General features: G+C 33.9%; 1 protein-coding gene across 6 annotated transcripts in view; it reads right to left on the bottom strand.

The window, feature by feature from the left end:
• The window catches only part of FAM169A (family with sequence similarity 169 member A), a 53,941-nt gene that overhangs the window by 16,880 nt on the left and 11,579 nt on the right, over positions 1-25,482 (bottom strand). For 5 of the 6 annotated variants that reach the window (XM_074328824.1, XM_074328826.1, XM_019728128.2 and 2 more), the window contains exons 2-6: positions 19,968-20,102; positions 18,807-18,906; positions 17,924-18,009; positions 15,649-15,820; positions 4,029-4,208 (exon numbers count right to left, since the gene is read on the bottom strand). In XM_074328824.1, the coding sequence (XP_074184925.1) occupies positions 4,029-4,208; positions 15,649-15,820; positions 17,924-18,009; positions 18,807-18,906; positions 19,968-20,099 (670 nt within the window). In that variant the 5' untranslated portion in view covers positions 20,100-20,102. Of the gene's footprint in view, positions 1-4,028; positions 4,209-15,648; positions 15,821-17,923; positions 18,010-18,806; positions 18,907-19,967; positions 20,103-25,482 lie in introns of those variants that run through there. The other variant, XM_074328827.1, reaches the window with a different exon arrangement.

Here is a 25,482-nt window from a genome sequence, read left to right as displayed (position 1 = left end):
ATATAATTCTACATAAGATACATACAATTATCATACTGTTGGATAGAAAAAAAATCTAGAAAGTGGATTCTGAAGTCCATACCAGAAAATAAATAAACAATGTCAGAAATATTGAATGAGGGACAAGAAGACTTGTCTCTCTAGACATTCAAAAGCTAAAATAAATAAAACAGTGAGGTTCTTAAACGATTAATAGAAATAAATAAAATGAGAAGTATATACAAATACACATACACACAAATTTAATGTATGATCTAGATTATGGGTTAGCAAACTTTTTCTTAAAGGGACAGATAATAAATATTATATGCTTGCAGGCCATATGGTCACTGTCATAACTAACCAACTTTGACATTTTACTGCAAAAGAAGCCATACACAATAAGTACATGAATGAGTATGGCTGTGTTCCACTAAAATTTCATTTACCAAAAGAGTTAACAGGCCAGTGGACCACTGCTGACCCGATATAGATGCAAACGCACATCAGTGCAAAAAATAAAAATTATTCAATAAATGGTACCACGGCAGTCACATAGATAGATACCTGTCAGAAAAAAGAAACTTGGATCTGTACCTCATATGATACACACCAAGATAGACTCCAAATGGATAAAAGATTCACGAAACCTTATTTATTCCAGATCTCTAGGTGTACATGACACAGTACTGTGTAAATCAATTTCCCATAGTTAACTAATCATCTACTCTAGATTGAGACCAAACCCAAACGTATTTGGAACTCATCACCTATTTGTGGAATTGAACAAGTTATTTCTTCTTTTTTTTAAAAAAAAAAAACACTATATAAAACACTATACTCTTTCCTAATACATTATAAAATATTCATGGAAACAAGTCATCAAAGAACTATTCGACATATACCAATACCAAGGAACTATTAATTAAGTTGAAAGAGAAAATCAAATGGAAATCCAAGTCCTTCAAATATAATAAGCATCATAGAGGAGAGATAAGAAGAGCAAAAAACAGAAAATGATGGGGAAGCCACATTGTCTAAAAATGTCTATCTCAATATATTCCTTTATTTTCATTTTTCAAAGAGTCTTATTCACAAAACTACACAAACAACATCAATAAATCACTCTCAGGGAATCTGTCTAAACTGAAGGAAAAGTAAGAGTTCAAAACTTTATTCAAAGACAGAGATTAGCTGACACGCAACTGTAATTCACTTGCCTTTCAAGTTATTTATCATTAGAATCCTGGAAAAGTATTAACACGTTGCATACGGATCACGAGAATCTTCGTTTTTTTCTGAGCCATGCGTTAAGGACGGATAACGAGCATTCTCGTTTTTACTGTTGACTCTTTTTACTTTGCACATTTTATTGAATTATTTGTGTTTCGTTAATAACAAAGGAAGCTGCTTTCTGCAGTATCACACCAGGAGGGATTACTAACATCATAGGTGAGTAAATACTAAAAAATTCCATAGAAAAATAATAAATGACATAGAAGCATTTATGCTTTAAAGAGAAGAGTGCATTTTAAAGTAGTTTCTTTTAAAAACCTGCCAGAACAGAGGGGTATGAGGGATTTAAACCCCGCCGTACACAACGTGCTAAGAGATTCTTCCTACAGTGGATGTGTTTGCATTCTTCCCCAAATTTAATAAAACAATAATTAGACTTTAAGGGGGAAATCTATTTTCAGATTACCCAAAGGTATACAGGTTCATTCCATTCTCATGTATTGGGTCTACAGAGAAACTATGACTCAAGATGGGCACGCAACACTTGGTTCTTGTTTTCTAGATTTTTTATATTAAAAAGAGGGAGAAAACTTAGAACAAAAATGTTTTTTCTGTGGAAATAAACATCTTATGTTAGACTAATATCAATGGTAAATTATACTTTATAAAAGTTTTCAAATAAATTACTTTCCAGGATTAAATATTACTTCATTAAGAAAAAAGTAGTTGGGGGCTGGTCCAGTGGCTCAGGCAGTTGGAGGTCCATGCTCCTAACTCCGAAGGCTGCCGGTTCGATTCCCACATGGGCCAGTGGGCTCTCAACCACCAGGTTGCCAGTTCACTTCCTCGACTCCCGTAAGGGATGGTGGGCTCTGCCCTCTGCAACTAAGATTGAACACAGCACCTTGAGCTAAGCTGCCGCAGAGCTCCCAGATGGCTCAGTTGGTTGGAGCGCATCCTCTCAACCTCAAGGTTGCCAGTTGGACTCCCGCAAGGGATGGCGGACTGTGCCCCCTGCAACTAGCAACAGCAACTGGACCTGGAGCTGAGCTGCGCCCTCCACAACTAAGACTGAAAGAACAACTTGAAGCTGAACGGCACCCTCCACAACTAAGATTGAAAGGACAACAACTTGACTTGGAAAAAAGGCCTGGAAGTACACATTGTTCCCCAATAAAGTCCTGTTCCCCTTCCCCAATAAAATCTTTTAAAAAAAAGAAAAAGAAAAAGTAAATTGTGGTATATTCCCACAATATACTACTACGCAGAAATGAGAATGAATGGAATAAAATAAAATAAAAGTAGTTGTATGGACTTTACATAAATGCAAATATAAATCCACTAATAGTTTTTAAAACATCACGACATGGTATAACCATACAATGGAATATTAAACAGCAGTGAAAATGAATAAATAGAGCTATGTGAATCCACATTAATGCATCTCAAACATAAAGATGAGTAAAGAAAGTAAACTGCTGAAAAATTCATACAGTACCTATCATTAATATAAAGTTTTAAAATATGACATATTGTTGGAGAATATATACATATGTATTAAAAGTCCAAGAAACGCATGACAAAAACAAATGCCAAATTGAAAACAGTGCTTATTTCACAGAAGTGGTAAGTTAATTGAGTAGGAGTACAACTATGTTGTGAATAACCTATTTCATGGATGGTACTGCTGGTGATACATAAGTATTCGTTACTTCACTTTTTTATAGCTTTTTGTATATCTGAAATTTACAGTTTTTTTGTTTTTTAATTTAAAAAGTTATCACACGCAAATAACCCAGAGGAAAAAATCGTCAAATAATCTAGACATTTCTCCAAGGAAGACATACAAATGCCAATAAGCACATGAAAAGATGTTCAACATCAAATGCAAATCAAAACTACGAGATGCAACTTCACACCCATTAGGATGGTTATAATAAAAAAGGTAGATAACAACAAGTGTTGGCAAGGATGTGAAGAAATCATAACCCTCATACATTGTTTATGGGAATGTAAAATGGTGCAGTTGCTTTGGAAAACACTTTGACAGTTTCTCAAGAGGTTAAACAGAGTCACCATATGACCCAACAATTCCATCAACATCTAGGTATATACACAAGAGAAATGTCCACACAAAACTACACAAATGTTCATAGCAGCATTATTCATAATAGCTAAAATGTATAATAGAAACAACTCAAAATTCCATCAACTAACAATAAACAAAATGTGGCATATCCATACAATGGAATGTTTTTCAACCATAAAAAGGTAAGAAGCACTGATTCATGCTACAACATAAATAAATCTTGAAAACATTTATGCAAAATGAAAAAAGCTAGACACAAAGGGCTTATAATACAATCATATCACGTTTCCATTTATATGAAATGTCCAGAATAGAGAAATTCAATGAGACAGAAAATAGATTAGAGGTTGCTAGAGATGGAGGAATGGGGGAATGGAGAGTGACTATTAATTGGTGCACAATTTCTTTTTGGGATGAGAATGTTCTGAAATTAGATAGTGGTTATGGTTACACAGCTATGACTATACTAAAAACCCAATGAATTGTAAACTTTAAGAGGTGAATTTTCTGGTATGTGACTTATATTTCCATTGTTTTAAAATCTACCACACCCCCAAAAAAGCCATATACATGAGGTAAGGACACATTTGCAAAATTAAGCCCTAAGGTGCCAAAGAATCCAAATTTATTTAATATTGACATATGCACATTTAAAATATTCCGCAGAAACAAGTCATAAGTGACAATGAGACAAATTTAACATTTTTTAACTCAATCCATTTACCTGTGTACATGAGAGAGGATAGTGGATACCGCAAGCCAAGTGCATCTTCTGTAAAGGAATCAACAAAGTCCTCCAGCATATGAAGCCCAAAATCTTTGCCTCGATATTTCTTTCTGATAAACATTGTATCAAGAACTGGCAGTTGGTAGCTTTGGGTAAGAAATGAAGCACATATGCTTCCTGTAATCATAAGAACAGAAAGCCAAAAAATTTTCACATTAAAAGACCACGTATGTGTATACATTTAGAAAATTTGAGTTAACAGTCTTTCTAAAAATGGTTGGGGTTTTTCTGTGGACAAAGAGGGGGTGCTTTAATAAAACTAACTGAAAGTAACTTCACAGGGTGATCTGATCATAAATTCCTAACTGAGCAGATCTTTCTGGGTAGTCATGGCCCAGGCATATAACTTCTTCAGCAAAGTTTATCTTTGCCTTAAGCAAGCCCGTCCATTATTTTTGTGCATCTATGTTAACACACTTTTGAAATGTCTCTTTTTCAGACTCCTCAGAAGGGTGACTACCCTCAAGAAAGCACATAATCTTGTTAACTATCCTGAAATCCAATCCCTGCCTTGCTTTCTTCCACTTTCATGTAATCTTTCTTACGTTCCCTCAATTCCAAATGCATACAAGAAACTGCAAACGATCATTCTGGTAAGCATTTTTCTCAGTCTGTTGAGAACTTGCTTCCCAGCATTTTCATCAGTTTGGCTCAAATAAACTCTTATAAAAATTATCTACATGTTGGGACGTTTCTTACATCAACATTTACTACATCAAGAAGAATGTTAAAAATACTGTATCAATTTTATAACACAAAATGCTTTCCAGCAGTATTATACATCAGAATGTATACATGTGATGATGAGAAGAGCTATGTATTTTATGTTGGCCAACATCATCATCTAATGCAGGACAAATAACTATCACCATTTTATGAACTATATACTTGAATATGCATCACTGTCTATAGACCAGCACAACTTAAAATTAATCAACTATTAAAATTTCAAATTAAAAGAGTATTTGATCATTGTATATAGTTCATAATACACAAAGTATTCCAACCTTAGTACTTGAACATTCGTCTGTTCCCTTTACTTTTTCCATAGTGAGTACAGTCTCATTTTTATCTACTTACTGATGGCAAAGAAATAAATTAGTTCTCCAAATTTTTAAGAACGATGGATTAGGATTAATTGGAAATATCTGTCTTAGAAATAGCTAAGTCAGCAATCTTTCTGTTGTGAATATACTTTTCAAAATATTCTCTATGCTTAAGATTAAACAAGAGAAATAATTTGAAATAGTATCTAAATATGCCTCTCTTTTTTATACAGCTATACTGATTTGACTTTCAAGAACCTTCACTGGGGTTCTGACCTTCTAAATAGATGTGTTAGGTCCTTTAACATGCCTTAAGGTAGCTTATAAATTAAGGGCAAATGGTGGGGCATCCCACTTTCTATTCAGTTTAGTATTAATTCGTAATTATTAATGAACTAGTAATGTTCACGAAGTTTATTATTTTTGTGCTATTTACTCACAACGTACATACTCATTTCAAAAAACCATGCTGATTCTCTTCCTTTGCGTATACCTAAATACTTACACTTCATATAAGGGTTCTACCCTTAATAAAAGGCAGTCAATAGTCTACTCTTTTGGGGCCTCAAATAATCTATTATTCTCAGTCAGATTATTTGTGATTTTTGATCATTCTAATAATGTAGTTCAAGAAAGAAACACAATTTCAAGTAAAAAACATCTCACAAGTTGACATAGCATTTGATGAGTGGAACGATATAACAAAACTTTTTTTAGTTCAACCAAATAATTTGAATTATGATTAAATTGAAAATTTCAATAACTTTTTGCAATAGTCTCCAAGACTATCAACTAATTTAAATTTAGAATAGGTAACGCACATTGGTATATAAATACATACACATACACACACACACACACACACACACACACACACACACACAGGGCTTAACTGATGACATTCAGTTCCAATATTATTAAGGATCAAAATATCTTATATAGCAACTATAGTAAACAATATTGATTGTATACTTGAAATTTGCTATTAAGCTAGATCTTAAGTGTTATCACCACTCACAAAAAAGGAAAGAAAATGGTAACTATGTGAGGCAATAGACATGTTAATTAGCTTGATTTTGGTGACTACTTCACTGCATATCAAATCATTAAGTTGTGTACCTTAAATATATACAACTTTCTTGTATGATTCTAACAGGTAGTCTCACCAATAAGATGCTGTAGCCCTATCAGTTTAAATGCCTTGAAATCAGGGTTTTCTCAGTTACAGCTAGCAGTGATTACGAAATTAAAAGAGACATTACTTTATATAAGTAGTAGGACAAAGGACAAAGCAAAAATGAGAAGAGAAAGCAACATCTAGTTCTAGTTCTCAATACAAAGCCTAGGGATATGGCTATTTACTGTGGTGCATACTTCAGGTTCTTTACAAAAGAATACTAATTATATAAGAGAAATTTACCAGAGGTTGATTTTTTTTTCTAGATATTGACTGATTTTCACATAAATATTCCTTCTAGTAGAGAAAAGGTAAACTCCCTAGGGTTAAAATGGTCAATTTATGGAACTAGTAATGTTCACTAAGTTTAACTTTCTTGTACTATTTATTCACAATGTACATACTCATTTCAAAAGACTGCTAATTCTCTTCTCTGCCTACACCTTAAATACCTATACTTCATATAAGGGTTATACCCTTATAAAAGGCAATCACATAAAGGGAAGAAAAACTTCCCATGTTACCAGAGAGTCTTTAGACACATCAACAGCTGCAAACAATAGCACAATTACATAGTGTAGCAAAACCACAACTTCTACCTTAGGTGAAGTTTTCGTTAAATTTATTAAATGAAATTAAATTTAGCACTGCGCATGGTAATTGATTATTTATGTTCCTCAAAGTTCCGTCTTTGGCCACCTCTTTCTATATGCTCCCTCTGAGTAACCTCATCTACTCCCAATGCTTCTCCCATTTATCTGAAAGCTGATGACCACTAATCTTTAATTTCTGTAATATATGAGACTTACTCCAAGATCAAGAATGGAAGAGCTTGTAAAATGTAAACAAAAGCTACATGTTCATCTCAACAGATGAAGAAAAAAGGGCATGTAATAAAATCCAACACCTTTCATGATAAAAATATTCAATGTCCCTAACCTGATAATGGGATCTACATACCAAACATCCACAGCTAATGTCACACTCAATGGTGAAAGACTCCATGATTCCCTCTAAGATTAAGAACAAGAAAAAAATGCTCACCCTCACCACCACTATTCAACATTGTACTATAAGTTCTAGCCAGGGCAATTAGGCAAGAAAATAGAAGCACCAGATTGGAAAGAAAGAAGTAAAAATATATCCGCAGATTACATGATCTTTATATATAGAAAATCTTAAGGAATCCACTAAAAAATTATTAAAACTGATAAAGAAGTTCAGTAAGGTTGCAGGATACAAAAAAATCAATTGTATTTCTATACACCAGCAATGAACAATCTGAAAATAAAATTAAGAAAACAATTCCACTTACAATAACATTAACAAATAATAAAATTCTTAGGAATAAATTTAACAAAAGTGCAAAACTTGTACACTGAAAACTACATTGTTAAAAGATATTAATGAACATGTAAATAAATGGAAAGACATCCCATGTTCATACTGTGTTTCCCGAAAATTGACCCAGACGGATAATCAGCTCTAATGAGTCTTTTGGAGCAAAAATTAATATAAGACCCGGTATTATATTATACATATTATATTATATTATGTTACATTATATTATACCCAGTCTTACATTATAGTAAAATAAGACCCGGTCTTCTATTATAGTAAAATAAGACCAGGTCTTATATTAATTTTTGTTCCAAAACACACATTAGAGGTGACTGTCCAACTAGGCCTTATTTTCGGGAAAACACAGATCAGAAGACTTAACATTATTAAGATGTCAATACTACCCAAATTAATTCAAAATCCCAGGTAGATTTTTTACAGATACTGACAAGGTGATCCTGAAATTGATATGGAAATGCCAAGGACTACCACAGGAGCTCAGGTTCCTTCTATCTTGTGGCTTCCCCAACCCCTAGGTTCTCAGAATCCTTTGCATTCAGCAGACAGATAAGGAAAAGGAAATCATCTTACCCACTTTTACCTGATGTCATACGTATTTCATTCTTTTGGGGAGAATCAGTTACACAACCCTACCCAGTTGTGCAAGTGACTGGAAAATATAATCCCTGACTGGGCAGCTGCTGGCCAATGACCAGAATACAAAAGAAGAAATACAAATATTTAGTAGACAGCTTAGCAGCCTAAACTAACTTTCCCCTTTCTTTTATCTCCCAGGAGATTAATACATCCTTTTAACTTTTAGGAAATCAATGATCACATTTCAGCAGATAGTACCTTTTGCTGGTGGCAGACTTCCTCCACAATTATGTTTCATTACCTCAGGCTGTTTTCAGTAGCTTACATCCTCCCACCAATATTCACAAACACAAATACTCACTTTATACAATAGTTTTGAGTGATCTCATCCACATTGATTTATGTGGCCCACATAAACTAAATATCCACATCTTCCTCATGTGGTCCAACTTGAACTTTACATGTCAAACTGAGCCCAAGTATTACCAAATCTACTCCTTCTGTATTCCCAGTCTTAGTTGATCTTAGTTGATAGCTTCCCACCTAAGCACCCAAGCCAAAATGCTCAAGATTCATCACTGGTTACTCCCTTTCCTTTCCAACACACAGAAAATGGAGTCACCACACAATAATCGCCCTAAAATCTGTTTTCTATCCCTACTGCCACTTTCCTTATATTGTTACTTCTTTCATCTGGAGTACTAAAATAACTCTTTTAATTGACTTCCTTCACTTCAGAATACAATTTCCCTACCCATCACCAAGTGCTGCAAAAATTATCTAAAATATTTAATCATGTTACCTCTCCATAAAATTCTTTGATAATTTTCTTGCCAGTAAGATAAAATTCCAAACTTTAGTATGGCATTTAAGACTGTTCACAAGGGGACCGCCATCTTCCCCTCACCCCACTCCACAATCCCTACCCTTTAATCCCACCAGCTTATTCAGGGTACTTTCCCAAATACATCTTGAACTTTCATGATTCTGTGACTTCTTTCATATATTTGTATTTCATTCATATGTTTACTAAGAATGTTCTTTTCCTTCCCCTTTCGTCTACTGACACCCTACTTATACTTCAAAGCCACTTTTCTTTTTTCCTTTTTTTATTAGTTTCAGGTATGCAAAACAACAAAATGATTAGACATTTATACCCCTCACAAAGTGATAACACCCCCCAAGTCTACTACCCCTCTGACATCGTACATAGCGATTACAATACCATTGACTATATTCCCTGTGCTGTACTTTACATCCCATGACTATATATATCTATAGATATAGATATAGATCTATAGATATATTTAATTATACTTGACATTCAATATTATATTGGTTTCAGGTGCGCAGCGCAGTCAAAACCACTTTTAAATATCACTTTCTCAGTGACACATTCCTCCAGGCAAAATTAACTGCTCCACTCTTCGATGACTACTATTGTTGATACCTCAAATATAGTACTTATCAAACTGAATTGTGATTAGTTGTTGACTGACTAGTTTTCTGTCTCATCCACTAGATTTCTGGTGCTTTGAGGTCTGAACCAATGACCAGTCATCCCTGTATCTACACTGAGTATGCAATCAGCCCTACCTCCCCAATAAACAGAACCTTTATTAGAAAGCATGTGCAAAAAAAAAAAAGCATGTGCTTTCTTAGATTGCTAGAACTTCACCTAAAAACAAAGTAGCCACCTCATTTCCCCATGACACATTTCAGGCAGCCACAGTGTAGTGTGGGACTCCCCCATGCCTTTGCTCCTGTCCTTAAAAAAAGGATTATACCTAGACAGACTCAACGCCCTAAAATACAGCCTTAATCCTTCTCCAACACAAACTTCTGCTGTTTTGCCATTAGCTATACAAGGAATCCTTACTTTATATCACAATTTTGATATTCCTTAAAACAATCTTAGGACCAGAAGAAGGGCCAAAAATTTGAATTTTAGTGAAAAGGAAGTGTGTAATCTGTCCAAAAAAGGAGGGAAGATCAGAGATACAGCGCTCAGTAAAAAAGGTAAAAAGTCGTAAGAAAAGCTGGCTAGCAAATGAAGAGAGGAAACAAATGCTTCCATTATAAATTATCCCAAATGGAGATTACAAAAACCAAAAATATGTCCCCTAGTATTAACCATAAATCCCTTCAGCAGTGAGTCAACAAACTGATTTATAGTACTTGTTGATTAGATTGTGCTTCCCCCATATGGTTCTTTGATTGTGTTTTCCCAAAATGTGGGTCTTCAAATTGGATCAAGGTGGTTCACACAGTTGAAGCCAAATAATAATGGACATTTCCAAAATAACAGCTAACAATAGTGCCCTCAATTCTGTCTTTTTCTCTCAGCTTGTCTATACTAACATGTGATACCCGATTTATACAAATTTATATTTTTTGTATTTCTTGACACAGGGCAAACATTTACAAAACTTCCACTAAATTAACAAGTGGGTTTCTTGTTTTATTTCATTTTTCGTTAACTGTGTGAGCTTTCTTTCATTAGCAATTTTCTAGTTAGAACAGCCCTTTTAACAGGTGGACCTGATCATTATAGATCCTGTGAGGATTTATAAAGTTCAGCTAGTTTTGTGGTAGACATTAATAAGACTCTGGGAATAGTTCCATGTTTAAAAATGTTCTGTTTTTGTTTTTAATCAAAGTTTTACATGTACATTGTTTACAGTACAACAGCCCTATAGGACTTGTTGGGAAAAAAAGCAGTCCTGCACACAAACACACTTTCCATTCCCTAGAAACCACCACTTTGAAATCATTAAACTGGTATTTTTAGTATTTACTTCCATATCTCTAAATCACTTAACTACTTCTTGATTTTTCCATTTTAGGCATAAACAACTGACTTTCCAGTATGAAAAATGAGAATCTGGCTCTGACATACATTCACACACCCCAATCCTAACTCCATTATAAACACGTCCTGCCCCATTACCCCAATATAGTAATTTGTAATTCTGGTTAGATCAATTTTCAGTATTTACATTATGAGGGTATATATTTATATTCTTTTGACAACTGAGTCACATAGTATGATTGTTTTCTTTTCCTGCACTGCTTTTGATTTGTCTGATTAATGATTTATCATTAACTATTTTTTACCTCTACCTTATCCCCCAAAGTCTCCCATAACTATGTAAATCTTATTTTGGTAAGTTCAAACACATCAGATATTCCATATTGTTCAATCAATGTCCCAGAGCTTTCTGACCTGCTACAATATCTAGAAAACTGCTGTCTAAAACTTTCTCTAATGATGGAATTTGTTCTACTGTTCAATGTGATAGCCACTAGCCACATGTGGCTATTGAACACTTCCAATATGGCTAGTGATTGAGAAACTGAATTTTTAATTTTATTTAATTTTCATTTAAATAGACACATAAACGTAGTGTCTACCAATCTGGACAGAGCTGCACTCCACAACTATTACATAACTGTGATTTGGGGATCTATTAGGTTGGTGCAAAAGTAAATGCGATTTTTACAATTATTTTTAATTATTATTACTTTCACACAAACCTAATACTTTCTCTCCTTATTTTCCTGATCAGATATCTTTCTTTCTTGATTTACTTCCTTATTTTAGTAGAGCATCAACTCAACTAGCTTACTAAAAAAGGATGCAGGAGAGGTAATTTATTTTTAATTAACAATGTAAAAATTTCCTTTTACTCTCAGACGTCACTGATAATTTGAGCACCGAATTACATTGGAAATCATTTTCCCTCAGTATCTTAAAGGCATTGTTCCACTTTCTAGTGTTCAGTGTTGCTGTTGAGAAATCTAATCATTCAGATTCTTGATCCTTTGTATAAACCTTTCTCTCACTCACTGGAGGCTTACAAAGTCTTTCCTTTATCCCAGAGCTTCTGAAATTTCACAATAATTTACCTCAGTGTGGGTCTATTTTAACTTATTGTGATGGATGCTCAATGGGCCTTTTTAAATTAGACATGCACGTCCTATGGTCCTGAGGAATTTTCTTGAATTATTTTATTGGTGACTCTCTGTTTCTCTGTTTGCTCCTTTTGAAACATCTAATATTCAGACTGCTCCTCTAATTTTATCCCTTCTTTCCTATTTTCCATCATTTAGGAGTTTTTGTTGTTGTTGCTCTCCTTTCTGATCAACTTCCTCAACTTTATCTTCCTTACATTGAATTTTTAATTTCCAAGAGCTCTACGGACATTCTAATATATCCTGTTCTCATTTCATGAATGTAATAACTCTCACCTTCCAAAAATATTGAGTTTTATTTTTTCACATTGTCTCTTCTAAAATATTTGTATTCGTTTTTGTTTTGATCTCCATCTTTCATATCAGTGGCTTTTCCTAACTAAGCTGTTTATAGTTAGGAATGAAACACTAAAAAGCCCGTTAGAAACTCTGTGTGCATGGTGGTGATTGCTGACAATGCACTTCACAGCAGGATGCCCTGGCTGAACCCTTTCCCAGAGGAATCACTTATACAGGTACTTTAGATTTTTTTTTTCTTGGTCAAGTCAAAATACCTCAAAGTTATTTAGCTCATGTAACCATTACATAAATTCAAAATACCATGTATTCACACACCTTTGGTAACATCTGAAGTTTTCATCTTAAGTTTCAGTAATTACAAAGGACATAATTTCTAGCATATTTCAATATTAACTTTTTAAAAACACTTTATCCTAAAAATATTTTTAGACTCAAAGAAAAGTTGCAAAAACATACAGTTCCCATGTACCCTTCATCAATATTCCCCTACCATTAACATCTTACAGAGCCCAAGTACTATTATCAAACCCAAGAAATCAACACTGATAAAATATTATTAGGTAGGTGCAAAAATAATTGCGGTTTAAAAGGTTAAAAACAATTGCAAAAACCACAATTACTTTGCACCAACCTAATGTTAACTAAATTATAGACCTTATCCAAATTTTACCAGTTTTTCCACTAATATCCTTTTTCTATTTCAGAATCCAATCCAGGATTCAGTGCACTTGGTTTAATGTCTCCTTAAACCCTGGTTTTTGATAATTCCTCTACCTTTCCTTGTCTTTCATGATTTTGACACTTTTGGCGATTACTAATCAGTTCAGTTATATTGTAGAATAACCTTCGATTTGGCCTTGTCTAATGTGTTCTCATGATAAAATTGATGTTACGCATTACACATTTTGGGCAAAAATAACACAGATATGTTAATATGTCTTATTCCTGGTGATGTTAACCATAATCTATTAGTTTACATTTCTGCCAGAATTCCCTATGTATATTTGCTATTTTTCCCTTTGCAATTAACAAATAATATTGACTTAAAGAAAAACAAAAATTATATTACTCTTGTAAATGTATCAAGTGGAGCCTAAAAACTATTATCAATTTGATAACTGTCATCATACATTAAATAAACTATTCCTTTACTATTGAACTAACCATTCTTTAGCACTCAAAAATTTTACATTGTTTCGTTTTTCTCCTTCAATTTCTATTTCTATTATATTTATTCTACAGAATGTTATCCTATGTAATATATTGCTTTACTTGGAAGTTTGATTATCCAATAATTATTCTCTGTAAAAACGTATCTGTATATAAATATAAAATTTTTAAATTTCCTGTGACCATAAGGTTCTAAGTATCAACCCAAAAGAAATTTTGAGTTATCATTGTTATTACTATTAGGACATGATGGATTAAGGTATATTATACATTTGAAAAACTAATTATTAAGCAAAAAATAGTATTTTATTGAAAATAGATCTCTTTTAGAAATAGATGGGGCTTACCTTTTTTTACTGGTTTATGAGTCCATGAATGAATATTACTACCAGGATGAGACAAGGTTCAGCATTAATCCTATTCCTATTTTTTTTTTATTTTTATAGATTAAAGTGCTTAATAACTGTAGACAGGACCAGAAAATCTTTTGTTATAGTGATGTTACTCAATTTGTGGGCTCCCTTAGAGTTATATGCCATGTATCACACAATAATCTATTGTTCTATTTTTAATAAGCTGACATCTATCTAACGCAAAAAACAAATAGTAAGTGATCTCTTACTTCAGGCAGAAAAGAATTTACGTAGTTTCTTGAATTTCTTTGTACTATAATGGGACTTAACTTCATAAACAAAGCCTCCTTTTACATATCAAGGCTATTTTTATATCCCAACTATTATCCCCATATACTGATTTGCTATTTAATTTAAAAATCGTAAATAATAAATGACTTCATAAGGCTTTCATTCAACTAGAAATTTGTTTAATAAAGATTTTATCTTTCTGCTGGTACAGTTTTTTTCCTGATATGTACATCGGGAATAGTTCTATCACAAAGTGTTTTAGTATTTGTTTTGGACAACTTTTCTAAAATACTTTATGGCTGGGCTTCCTTTGTAGAAAAAATACTTCCAGGCTAAATTAAATGGTTACTGATTCAAAGGCTAGTATAAGCACACCTAATTCCATTGTTATCTGGTAGATAAGAGCCAGAGCTTAAAGCAGGAAAGAATAAAAATAGTAAGGATGTGAGGCAATTCATAGAGAAGTATCAAAGGTGCTCCTGGATGGCTCAGTTGGTTGGAGCGCAGGCTCTCAACCACAAGGTTGCCAGTTCGATTCCTCGACTCCTGCAAGGGATGGTGGGCTGAGCCCCTGCAACTAGCAACGGCAACTGGACCTGGAGCTGAGCTGCACCCTCCACAACTAAGATTGAAAGGACAACAACTCGACTTGGAAAAAAGTCCTGGAAGTACACAGTGTTCCCAATAAAGTCCTGTTCCCCTTCCCCAATAAAATCTTTAAAAAAAAAAAAAAAAGATGCTGCTGCACTAACCTTTTAGGAGTAGGGTATAGCTGGGTCTTAGGATCAGAAATACAAACTTTAGAAGGTTCATTATTTCAAAGCTGTTTGGGGTCTCTAAATATATTAAAATACTCTGTTTTTTCATGGTAATTAGCAAAGCTGGCTTTAATATGTCAGGCTGAATCAACTGCACTAAGCAGAAAAGGGATGGGCATTTGGTCCACAGGTAAACAAGAGTTTTAAAAGGAGTAACAGTAGCAGAATCAAAGTAAACAACAACCCATCAATAAAGGGAAGGACATGGGAGGAGGCCAAGATGGAGGCCACGATGGACAAATTTGAGGCGCTCTCTCCACATACATCTTCCTTTCTGCCAAATATTTATTTTTATTTTGTTGTTTCAAAAGACTTTCCTAATAATCCTCACTTTTGTTGAATGATAGAATCAAAGTATCGCCAAGAAATATTAAGTAAAATCACCTCAATTTGCATTCTAGAGATTCATTTAAAAGGGATTTTGATACAGTTGGGGTCTAAAAAGGAGGTTTCCATAATACATAGTTTAAATAATGTTTAAAGACTCACCTGTAGGCTTAACTGAATAAAATCCAATGGCCTCTCCTTTCTTCCACAGAATCTTAGCATAATCAGTACTGCTATGACACAGAAATGGGATCTCATTTCTCTCCATTTCCTGTTTTCTATAAATAATTCGATTCAGAACATACAGAACCACTCTCTCCCCAAGAGTTCTCACCTACAAAGAGAGTCAAACACCAGGCACACCAGTTATAAAAATATGCATCAATTCAGAGATGCCATTCACCTTGCCTTGCTTCCTACCTCATACTGGCATTCAAAGCACTTTGAATATATTCAAAGAGATTTGTAAAACATTTTATTATCACAAAGATAAGGCTAATCATTCATGCCAATAACAATCCATCTCTATAGACATGTATTATGCGTGGAATAATAATGCCACTCAGCAAAATTCTGAAACAGGCAAAATGGGTTTCCAGAGCATCAATCTCAGTATCTCCTCTTTCACACTCAATGCTTGCTTTCTGCTTCCAGCTGTCCAGATCAAGGGTCTCACCCACCCTAACTGCTGCCCCCACCACCTCTACTGCTTCAACCTCTTTTCACCCCATTTCAGCCCCCACATTAAAAACAAGAAAAAAAAAAAGGAGAGAAAGCTTCATGTTATCCCCTGAAGACTTTAAGAACAGTTACCTCATTTGATGAGCAAAGCCATAATTATGCTCTTGGGAAAGGAATCTGTCTCACCTCTTCCAGGTAAAACGTTCATTTAACAGTCGTGTTTTCGTTGTGTCACTATAAGGAATACCCACCTTTCTACCCACCACCTCTTCACACACATACACCCCCTCTGCCAGGCCAGATGAGTCATGACAGTGGCACCAAGGAAGTCTAGTGAAAACATACTTGAGACAATCACAGAATGGAAACTGGGCCTCACTTACCTGCAGGGCTACATGGTCACAGGGAGACCTCACCAACTTTCTGACAATAACCATGTTTCCCCCATAGACATCTTTCACTGCTAAAAACGAGAGTTCTACCTGTAAAGTCTATTTTCCCCTAAGTCTCCTTAAAGAAAAACAAGAGTGCCCTCTGATTAGGTGAGTGGAGAGAGAAAGCATTAACCATATGAACATCACTCCCAAAAACATCCCCAGTAGGGGATCTCCAATACCACACACACGAAATGACAAAGCTCGCCAGCTTACAAGGCAACCTATTTGCTCCCTTGAACAGCTCTGACCAGCATAAAATTCTTTCTCATACTGAGCTAAAATCTATTTCCCAAAGACTATGCTTTGATATTCTGAAGCCATACAGCCTACAGATTTTGAAGACTGCCATGATATCACCCTAAATTTCATAATGAAGAACAAAACTAACCTAATGCAATTTTGGGGACTCCTGCCATTCCAGTCCTGTCCCTTGCAATTGCTCCAGGTCCCTAATATCTGATGGGCATTCAGATAGTACAGATACAAACATTGAAGATATTGCTAAGACAATGGGGCTTTCTGCATAAACTTCAGGGGTTTTTTATTAGCTTTTTTGCTTATCTTGATTTACTTCTATTTAACTAAAGCCCAATCTTTTTCTATGTGCCACTGTTTCAGTTTGGTCTTTATAGCACACATGGTACAGTTAATTTTTTGAACCTATGCGTATTACTTTACATTTATCCCTATCTATTTTCATCATGTTAGATCCCTCCTCTTTGTTTCTCAATTCTGCCTTTCACAGATTGGCTCTACCATTCAGCATTGTGGCATGAAAAATTGATAAGTATGCCATCTACGTCTTCCTCTAAAACTGACTGATAAAACGGTGACCAGGACAGAAAAAAAGACAAACTTTTGCAGTATGCTATTGAGGACCTCCCTTCCACCCCACTGTTTAGAACACCAAATAGACCTCCCAAAATGGCCCTATGATAAACATGTTTCCTGGTCAGTCTCACCTAGAGACAGGGAACATAAGTGACCACACAGAGAGAGAACTAGCTTTTTCTCTACCCAATTAAAAAAATCAGAATCTGAAGCTGACATGGGTAACTACAGCTCAACTAACCCATAGGCATTCATTCTTCCTCACCCAATTCTCACATACTTTTAGAACCACATAAAATTGAGAAAGCCCAAACTGAGTGCCAGTTTCATCACAACATGAAACTCTAAGGGTTTAATACAACCTGGTTATATGAAAATGGAAAAGAGCTCAATAATTTCAAAAGTTATCAGCTTATGGGAAATATATTGTGAAATGGCCTCATATGAAAGACTTGTAAAATTATAGTAAAATTATAGGATCTTATTACCTGCTTAAGCCCCTCTCTAGAAGGGACAGATGTTTTCACAATGTCATCAATAGCCCACCACTGATCAGCAAGGTAAAGTGCCACAGCTGAAACAGAATAAATGATTATTAACATTTAAGTCTTAAAGTATACAATATTACTATTTGCTAAGGTTTATACAGAGACCCTTAAATACACCCATATAATGTGGTCAAATTTATTTTACTCATTAAACATTTAATTACAAGCAACTGAAAATTACATTTTCCTAAATTTACAGTTTGAAACAACTTTTCTTTTTAAAAAATTTTTTCATGTAGCTACCTCTTAATAAATTTCTAATTGGAGAAAAATTCCTCAATTTACAAAGATTAAGCAAAAAGGGGGCCGGCCCAGTGGCTCAGGCGGTTAGAGCTCCGTGCGCCTAACTCCGAAGGCACAGGTTCGATTCCCACATGGGCCAGTGGGCTCCCAACCACAAGGTTGCCAGTTCAATTCCTCGACTCCCGCAAGGGATGGTGGGCAGCACCCCTGCAACTAAAATTGAACATGGCACCTTGAGCTGAGCTGCCGCTGAGCTCCCGGATGGCTCAGTTGGTTGGAGTGCGTCCTCTCAACCACAAGGTTGCCTGTTCGACTCCCGCAAGAGATGGTGGGCTGTGACCCCTGCAACTAGCAACGGCAACTGGACCTGGAGCTGAGCTGCACCCTCCACAGCTAAGACTGAAAGAACAACAACTTGAAGCTGAACAGAACCCTCCACAACTAAGATTGAAAGGACAACAATTTGACTTGGAGAAAAGTCCTGAAAGTGCACACTGTTCCCCAATAAAGTCCTGTTCCCCTTCCCCAATAAAATCTAAAAAAAAAAAAAAAAAAAAAAAAGATTAAGCAAAAAGGAGACCTGTGAGTGAGTCCTCAGGTGCAAAAAGAGCAAGAATTTTCTGGGTCTGATTTCCACCATAAAGAGGTACAAAGCCTACGTTTGACAGGGTAATAGGAATCTGAAATGAGAATTGATTGAAGATTAGTTAAGAAAATACAGGATAAAAACACCGTGTTTCTAACCAAAGTATTAACTTCTTCTACATTAATGCTAATTATATAACTTCATTTCATAGAAGATATTTCTAGTCTCAAAAAAAAACTTAAATCAGATAGAATTCCCTTTTGTAGGAATTTTATTAACTTGGGGGGGGAAATGAAAGTTTATTTCAATAAATATTACTTTGCTCTATCACAAGTCTAAATAAAAATAAAAGCATGATATGGTCCATAAAGTCATTAAAAAACAACTATAGTTTATCATCTGTTATTTAGACTATTTGGGGATGGGTGGGGAATTCCATTTTAAAAGATACCAGATAGGTGAATTTATTTTTCCTATTTTTTCGAGATGCATGCAATACTTTAAAACATTTTTGCCTTCATTAATCCAATACTAATTCCCCATTTACAGACAATATTACAATTCGGAGAATTATGAAATATTGGTACTAGAGGAGACTTTAACAAATCCTTTACATCATCATAATTTTCCTGAAGAAAAATCTGAGACTTACAAAGGTTAGAGAATTTGCCTACCATCAAGCTCACAGTGAAATTCTAATGATTCCAAGTCTAATGATCTATCATAATATATCACAGCTTACTAATTAAAAATTTTTCTTAATACTTTAGAAAAGAGAAGATTTGTGACACAAAAATATGTAATTTAGTGTTTTGCTGATTTTTTATTCAAAAAATTTCTAAAATCACAAATTCCAAAAAAAATTTAACTGAGTTAGCTCAAATATGAAAACCAGTCTTAGCAGAACTGGTAAACTACTTACATATAATTTTAAAGGCATAATACAAATATTAAGCAATAACCTGTAGAGTTTCTTTTTAAAACTGTATCATGCTATTGTACTAATCAATCAGTATTTATACATTTTACTGGTAGTCTTCTGATAAAAATTTCAAAGTGATTAGTTAACACTTTAAAGTGATTTTTAAAAAGGGTATTGATTTCATGTATAACTCAACTGAAAAGACTGATAAAAATTACTGCTCACCACCTTACCGTAACATTAAGAAGAGAAAAATACTCAGGATTTTCAGGGTCCCCACACCTTAGATCTGACATATAATCTTCAGCAGAATTTTCCAGTTCCTCGTGACTGCAATTATCCAGCATGTCCACAGGGAATGCCATCCTCTTTAAAAACAACATGGGACAAAATGTTTCAGAATATGAAATGCTATCTTCCTCTAGTCATATAAAATTTTTATTGTAATATTTCAGCACTTTATTGTAAGGAGACTTTTTTCATTATGCCAAGACAGACTACAACTTGGGCCTGCTGATTTAATATGTGCCAAAAAGAAAGCTTTTAAACATTATTCATTTGAACTAAAAACAAGAAGTAAAATAGGAATTAATGTTAATTCCTTAAATGATATATTTACACAGGTATAGGATATACATATTTGCACATAAACACACACACATAAATATATCCTCATCTACCTATCAACATAAAAGTCATTGTAAAAGAACAGAAGGAAACATTTTGGAATGATAGAAATGTTCTACACTGGACTGTGATGATGGTTGCTCCATCCTATAAATTTACTTTAAAAAAAAAAAATCACTGAATTGTACAGTTGCAATAGGTGTTATAGTATATAAATTATCACCCTCATAAATACAGTTGTTAAAAAAAAAAAGTCAGCGCCTTAATGGGGAAACACTAAAGATTTCCCCACCAAAGTCAGTAAAAATAAGGACTCTACAGCTGTATAACATTATTTAGGTACCTACCAATGCAATTAGACTAGAGAAAGCAATTAAAAGTATAACAACTGGGGCTTGGGCAGGGGGCTGTCTCTACCTCAATTTTCAAATAATATATTTGATTGAAAAACTCAAAGTAATCTATGGAAAAGTTATTTCTATCAAGAAAATGTAGTAAAATAGCAGGATATACAATTACATATAGAAATCAAGCCCTCATATATACAATAACCAGTAAGAAGAAATCGTGAATTTAAAAAAATGAAGTAAAACTAGAAAGACCCCATTTACAACAGCAAAAATTAAATAGGTTTAAATTTAACAACAACAATGAACAGTACAAAACCTATATAAGGAATACTGCAAAACATTCCTGAAAGAAGCAAAGTGAACAGGAAAGACAAAAACCATGTTCCTGGAAAGAAACAGTGAACATCATAAAGGTGTTTGAACATCAAAATACTCTCTAAAATAATCTATTAATTTAATGCAACCCTAATGAAAATACCTTTAGGGTTTTTTCTCCTGAAGAAAGACAAATTGATTATAAAGTTAATTTGAAAGAATAAATAAGCAAGAATAGCTAGAAAAATCCTGAAAAGGAAGATCAATGATCGGAGAAAGGTACAAGCTCTGTCAGGTATTAAAACACGCTATAAAACCACTATGATGAAAACAATGATATAAGCATACGAATAGACAGACCAATGGAACAAGATATAGAAATACACCCTAATGCCTATAGAAACTGTATATGATTAAGAAGCTATCTCAATCAGTGGGGGTAAGGACTTAATGGGTAGTATTATTTCATTGGTCTGTATTACAATATGTTTAAATGAGACATTAATTTTGCCCACTTTTGAACTTCTTATATCTGACATCATACAATATGCTTTCCATGGTGTCAATTCTTTTCAGTCAGTATTATTTCTGTGAGAAATGTTAAGTGTTGTCGCATCTCTGTTAATTTCTTCCTTTTTATTGCTATATAGTATTCCACCATACACAAATAAAGCTTATTTACCCATTCTATTGTTAATAGGCATTTGGGCTGCTATGAGAATTCCTGCACGAGTATTTTGGTAAATATATATACTCATTTGTGTTAGGTCTGTATACGCACACTAATCAACCCTACTAAAAGTTAAGTAAAGCAGACATTATACACATCTTGACGCGATGCAACAAGAAAATCGGACATAAATCTAACCAAGCCATTAGACAAATGTGAGAAATGACACCTTAAGTATGTGGTCAGTTGAATTTAGAATAACTCCATTTTTAAAATAAATATACAGCATGGAGTTTTTTAAAAGATTGAAAAACTAATGTAAATTAAAAGAAACTACCCAAAAAATCTGAAAACATTTATCCGCAAAGATATATGTGCTCCGATATTCACTGCAGCTTTATTTACGGTGGCCAAAACACAGAAACAACCAAAGTATCCTTCGATAAATGACTTGATAAAGAAGATGTGGCATATATACACAATGGAATACTATTCCATTATAATTATTTCATTTGTTCCAGAAAAAAATGAAATAGTGCCATATGCGACAACATGAATGGAACTTGAGATTATTATGCTAAGCAAAGTAAGTCAGACAGAAAAAGTCGAGAACCATATAATTTCACTGATATGTAGGATATAAAACTGAAAACAACAAAGGAACAAGACAAACAAATAAACAAAAACACATAGACAACACAGACAATAGTTTAGTGGTTACCAGAGGGTAAGGCAGGAAGGGGGTGGTAGATGAGGGTAAAAGGGATCAAATATATGGGTGATGGAAGGTGAACTGAACTGACTGGGTGGTGAACACACAATGTGATATATAGATGATGATATATAATATATATGGATTACAGAATTGTACACCTGTAATCTATGTAATTTCACTAATGTCACCCCAATAAACTTTAATTAAAAAGAAAGAAACTTAAGAGACATATCAATCAGGTGCATGGTGGAGAGGATCCTGATTTGTATACTCACGATAAAAGGTTAAATAAAAAATAAAGTTATGATCTATATCAAAATCTGAGCTACTAGTTCTTAGAGGAGGTATAATTAAGCTAGTAAAGGTTATCTCGTTGTAAAAGTTCCGTTTCATATTTACCCAAAATAAAAACTGTACAGCCCAACTACTATATTTGTCAATAATCTCTTAAATTTTTATTTTAAAAAATTTACAAAAGGAAAAGGCAGAAGAAAAACTACTGAGAAAATAAGTTTCTTTTCTTTGAAGTGAACTTCAAATCCATTTTATCACAACAAAAGTATTAGTAGGTAAAAAACTGAAAATCTCATGGATATATGAGATAAACATATAAAAGACAGAATGGACATACATAGTAACAGTTACATATAAATACATTTCTCTGAATTTTGAAGACATGATGATAATGAGAGAAACTTATTTTTACCCTAATCTGAAATCTTGGTCCTAAGGACTTTAAAACTTGGTGTATTTGACTGGGAACCTAATTTTATACAAATATGTATATACTCGTATACTGGGGGTGCCAAAAAAATGTATAGACTTTTTAAGAGATGTTATCTATGCTCAAGAAGTAGTTCATTGTAATCAGAAGTGTCTGGACACTGATGGTAACCATTCTGAGCACCTCTTCTAATTGCAGAAGTCAAAAGTGATTTGTATTCATCTTTGGTTATCAGTATATATTGAGTATTACAATTAACAGTTTTTTTCCTTTCTTAAAATGTGTATACATTTTTTTGGCACCCTCTATATTTTTATAATCAAATTTATTTTTTTAATTTTTAAAATCAAAACCCAGGAATAAAACACAAAGTCTGCCCATCTGTTAATAAACATAAATTTCTAAATAAAAGGAGAAAGTAAAAAAAAAAATTGTGAAACTACTTATGAAAGCAAAACCACAGGATTTTCAGCCAACTTATAAAAAGGGAAAAAAAAAACTATGAATTTCAAGAGAAATCAACCAAGAGTTTACATAAATACAATGTTACAGTTAGAAAAGTAAGACAGTAGCACTGCTGTGAAAGAAGTTTATTTGTTAGTTTGGGCAAATCTTTCTATCTCTATCAAAGTCAATATGCAAAAGCAAACTAAAGAAATAACATTATGTTCTATAGTCAAATCTAACAATTTTAATGAAGATTAAAATTTTAGATAAAACTAAAAACACAAAACAAATGGTCAATAGAAGATTTAAGAAGCATAATTAGGGCACTAGTTAAGAGAATGTATTAACTGTTCCTCTCTTAGACAAGATCCAAGCATTGCGTCTAAGTAAAATATTAAGATTCATTTAAAATACCACATACCACTGACTAGATCAAGAAGGAGTATCACAGTATTCCCCTTAAACCAACTCAAAAGCTTCTCTTGAATATTAGCTACCAAAAACAAGGTATGAATGAGACACATTTAAAAATTTCATTTGCTAAGAGTAATCATGACCTAAAGGATAAAATATAAATTAATATATGGAGATTGCTGCCAAAAACTTGGCCTACAAAAGCATAGTTGATTACAATCACATAAAAATAATACGGCATTCTAAATAAAGAATACAAAATGGACATACCCTGTTTCCCTGAAAATAAGACCTAGCTGGAATTAGGTGTCTTTTGGAGCAAAAACTAATATAAGACCCGGTGTTGTGTTGTGTTGTGTTGTATTGTATTGTATTGTATTATATTACACCCGGTCTTATAGTAAAATAAGACTGGGTCTTATATTAATTTTTGCTCCAAAGACTCATTAGAGCTGATTTTCCAGCTAGGTCTTATTTTCGGGGAAACACAGTATAAGGAAAAAGAGCCTGATAGAACAGCAAGTTGGTGGGTGATTTTCTTTCTTTTTCATCTAATGTTACTATGACATGGTTCTTAAGACTTTAAATATTGTGATGTTTAAATAGCATATTCTTTCTTTTCTTTTTCAGTTTTATTGCAAAGAAGAAAGTTCTATCAAATAGGCATACTAGGTCATATTGAATAAAGAATCCAAAGGCACAGCCCAGAAGAAGAGAATTTTACGGTAGTAAATATGCTTAGAGGTCTTGGTTGCTTATCTAATATGCTTTAGGCATAAGAGTCATGTGTAGGCCCACCCTGCTAGCTTATGGCAGGGTCAAACTGAAACACAGGCCAGGTCTCCCAAGGCCATTGATCTTTCCTCTATCGTAGTGTTGCCTCAACTTTAGTAATTGGCATACCCCATCGACATTTTTTCCAGTGTGTCAAGTGCCTATACATACATACACACACACACACACACACACACACACACACACCCTCATCCCATTTCCTCCTTTCCCCTTTAATTTGGTAAAATACACATATGAAATTTACCATTTTAACCATTTCTAAGTTTACAGTTCAGTGGCAGTAAGTACATTCACACTGTTGTACAACCATCACCACTCTCCATTTCCAGAACTTTTTCATCATTCCAAATAGAAACTATGTATCCATCAAACAATAATTCCCCTTTCCTCCCTCCTCACAGACCCTGTTAATCACCATTCAACTTTGTCTCTATGAATTTGTCTATTCTGGGACCCTCGTAAGGGGGTATGATTATTGTATGATTATTGTAATGATTATTGTAATCATACAATAATTGTCTTTCTGCATCTGGCTTAGTTCATTTAACATAATGGTTTTCAAGTTCATCCATGTTGTAGCCTGTATCAGAATCTCAACTCACTTTTTTAGAAACATTTCATTCACCTTAAACTATAAAACCTATGAAACCGCCAATTTAATACATTAGATCATACATTTTCCTAATCAGCA

The sequence above is a fragment of the Rhinolophus sinicus genome, linkage group LG03 (genome assembly GCF_036562045.2).
Source record: "Rhinolophus sinicus isolate RSC01 linkage group LG03, ASM3656204v1, whole genome shotgun sequence".
NCBI lineage: Eukaryota > Metazoa > Chordata > Mammalia > Chiroptera > Rhinolophidae > Rhinolophus > Rhinolophus sinicus.
Note: the sequence above shows the minus strand (reverse complement) of the source record. Positions and strands in the feature narration are given on the sequence as shown.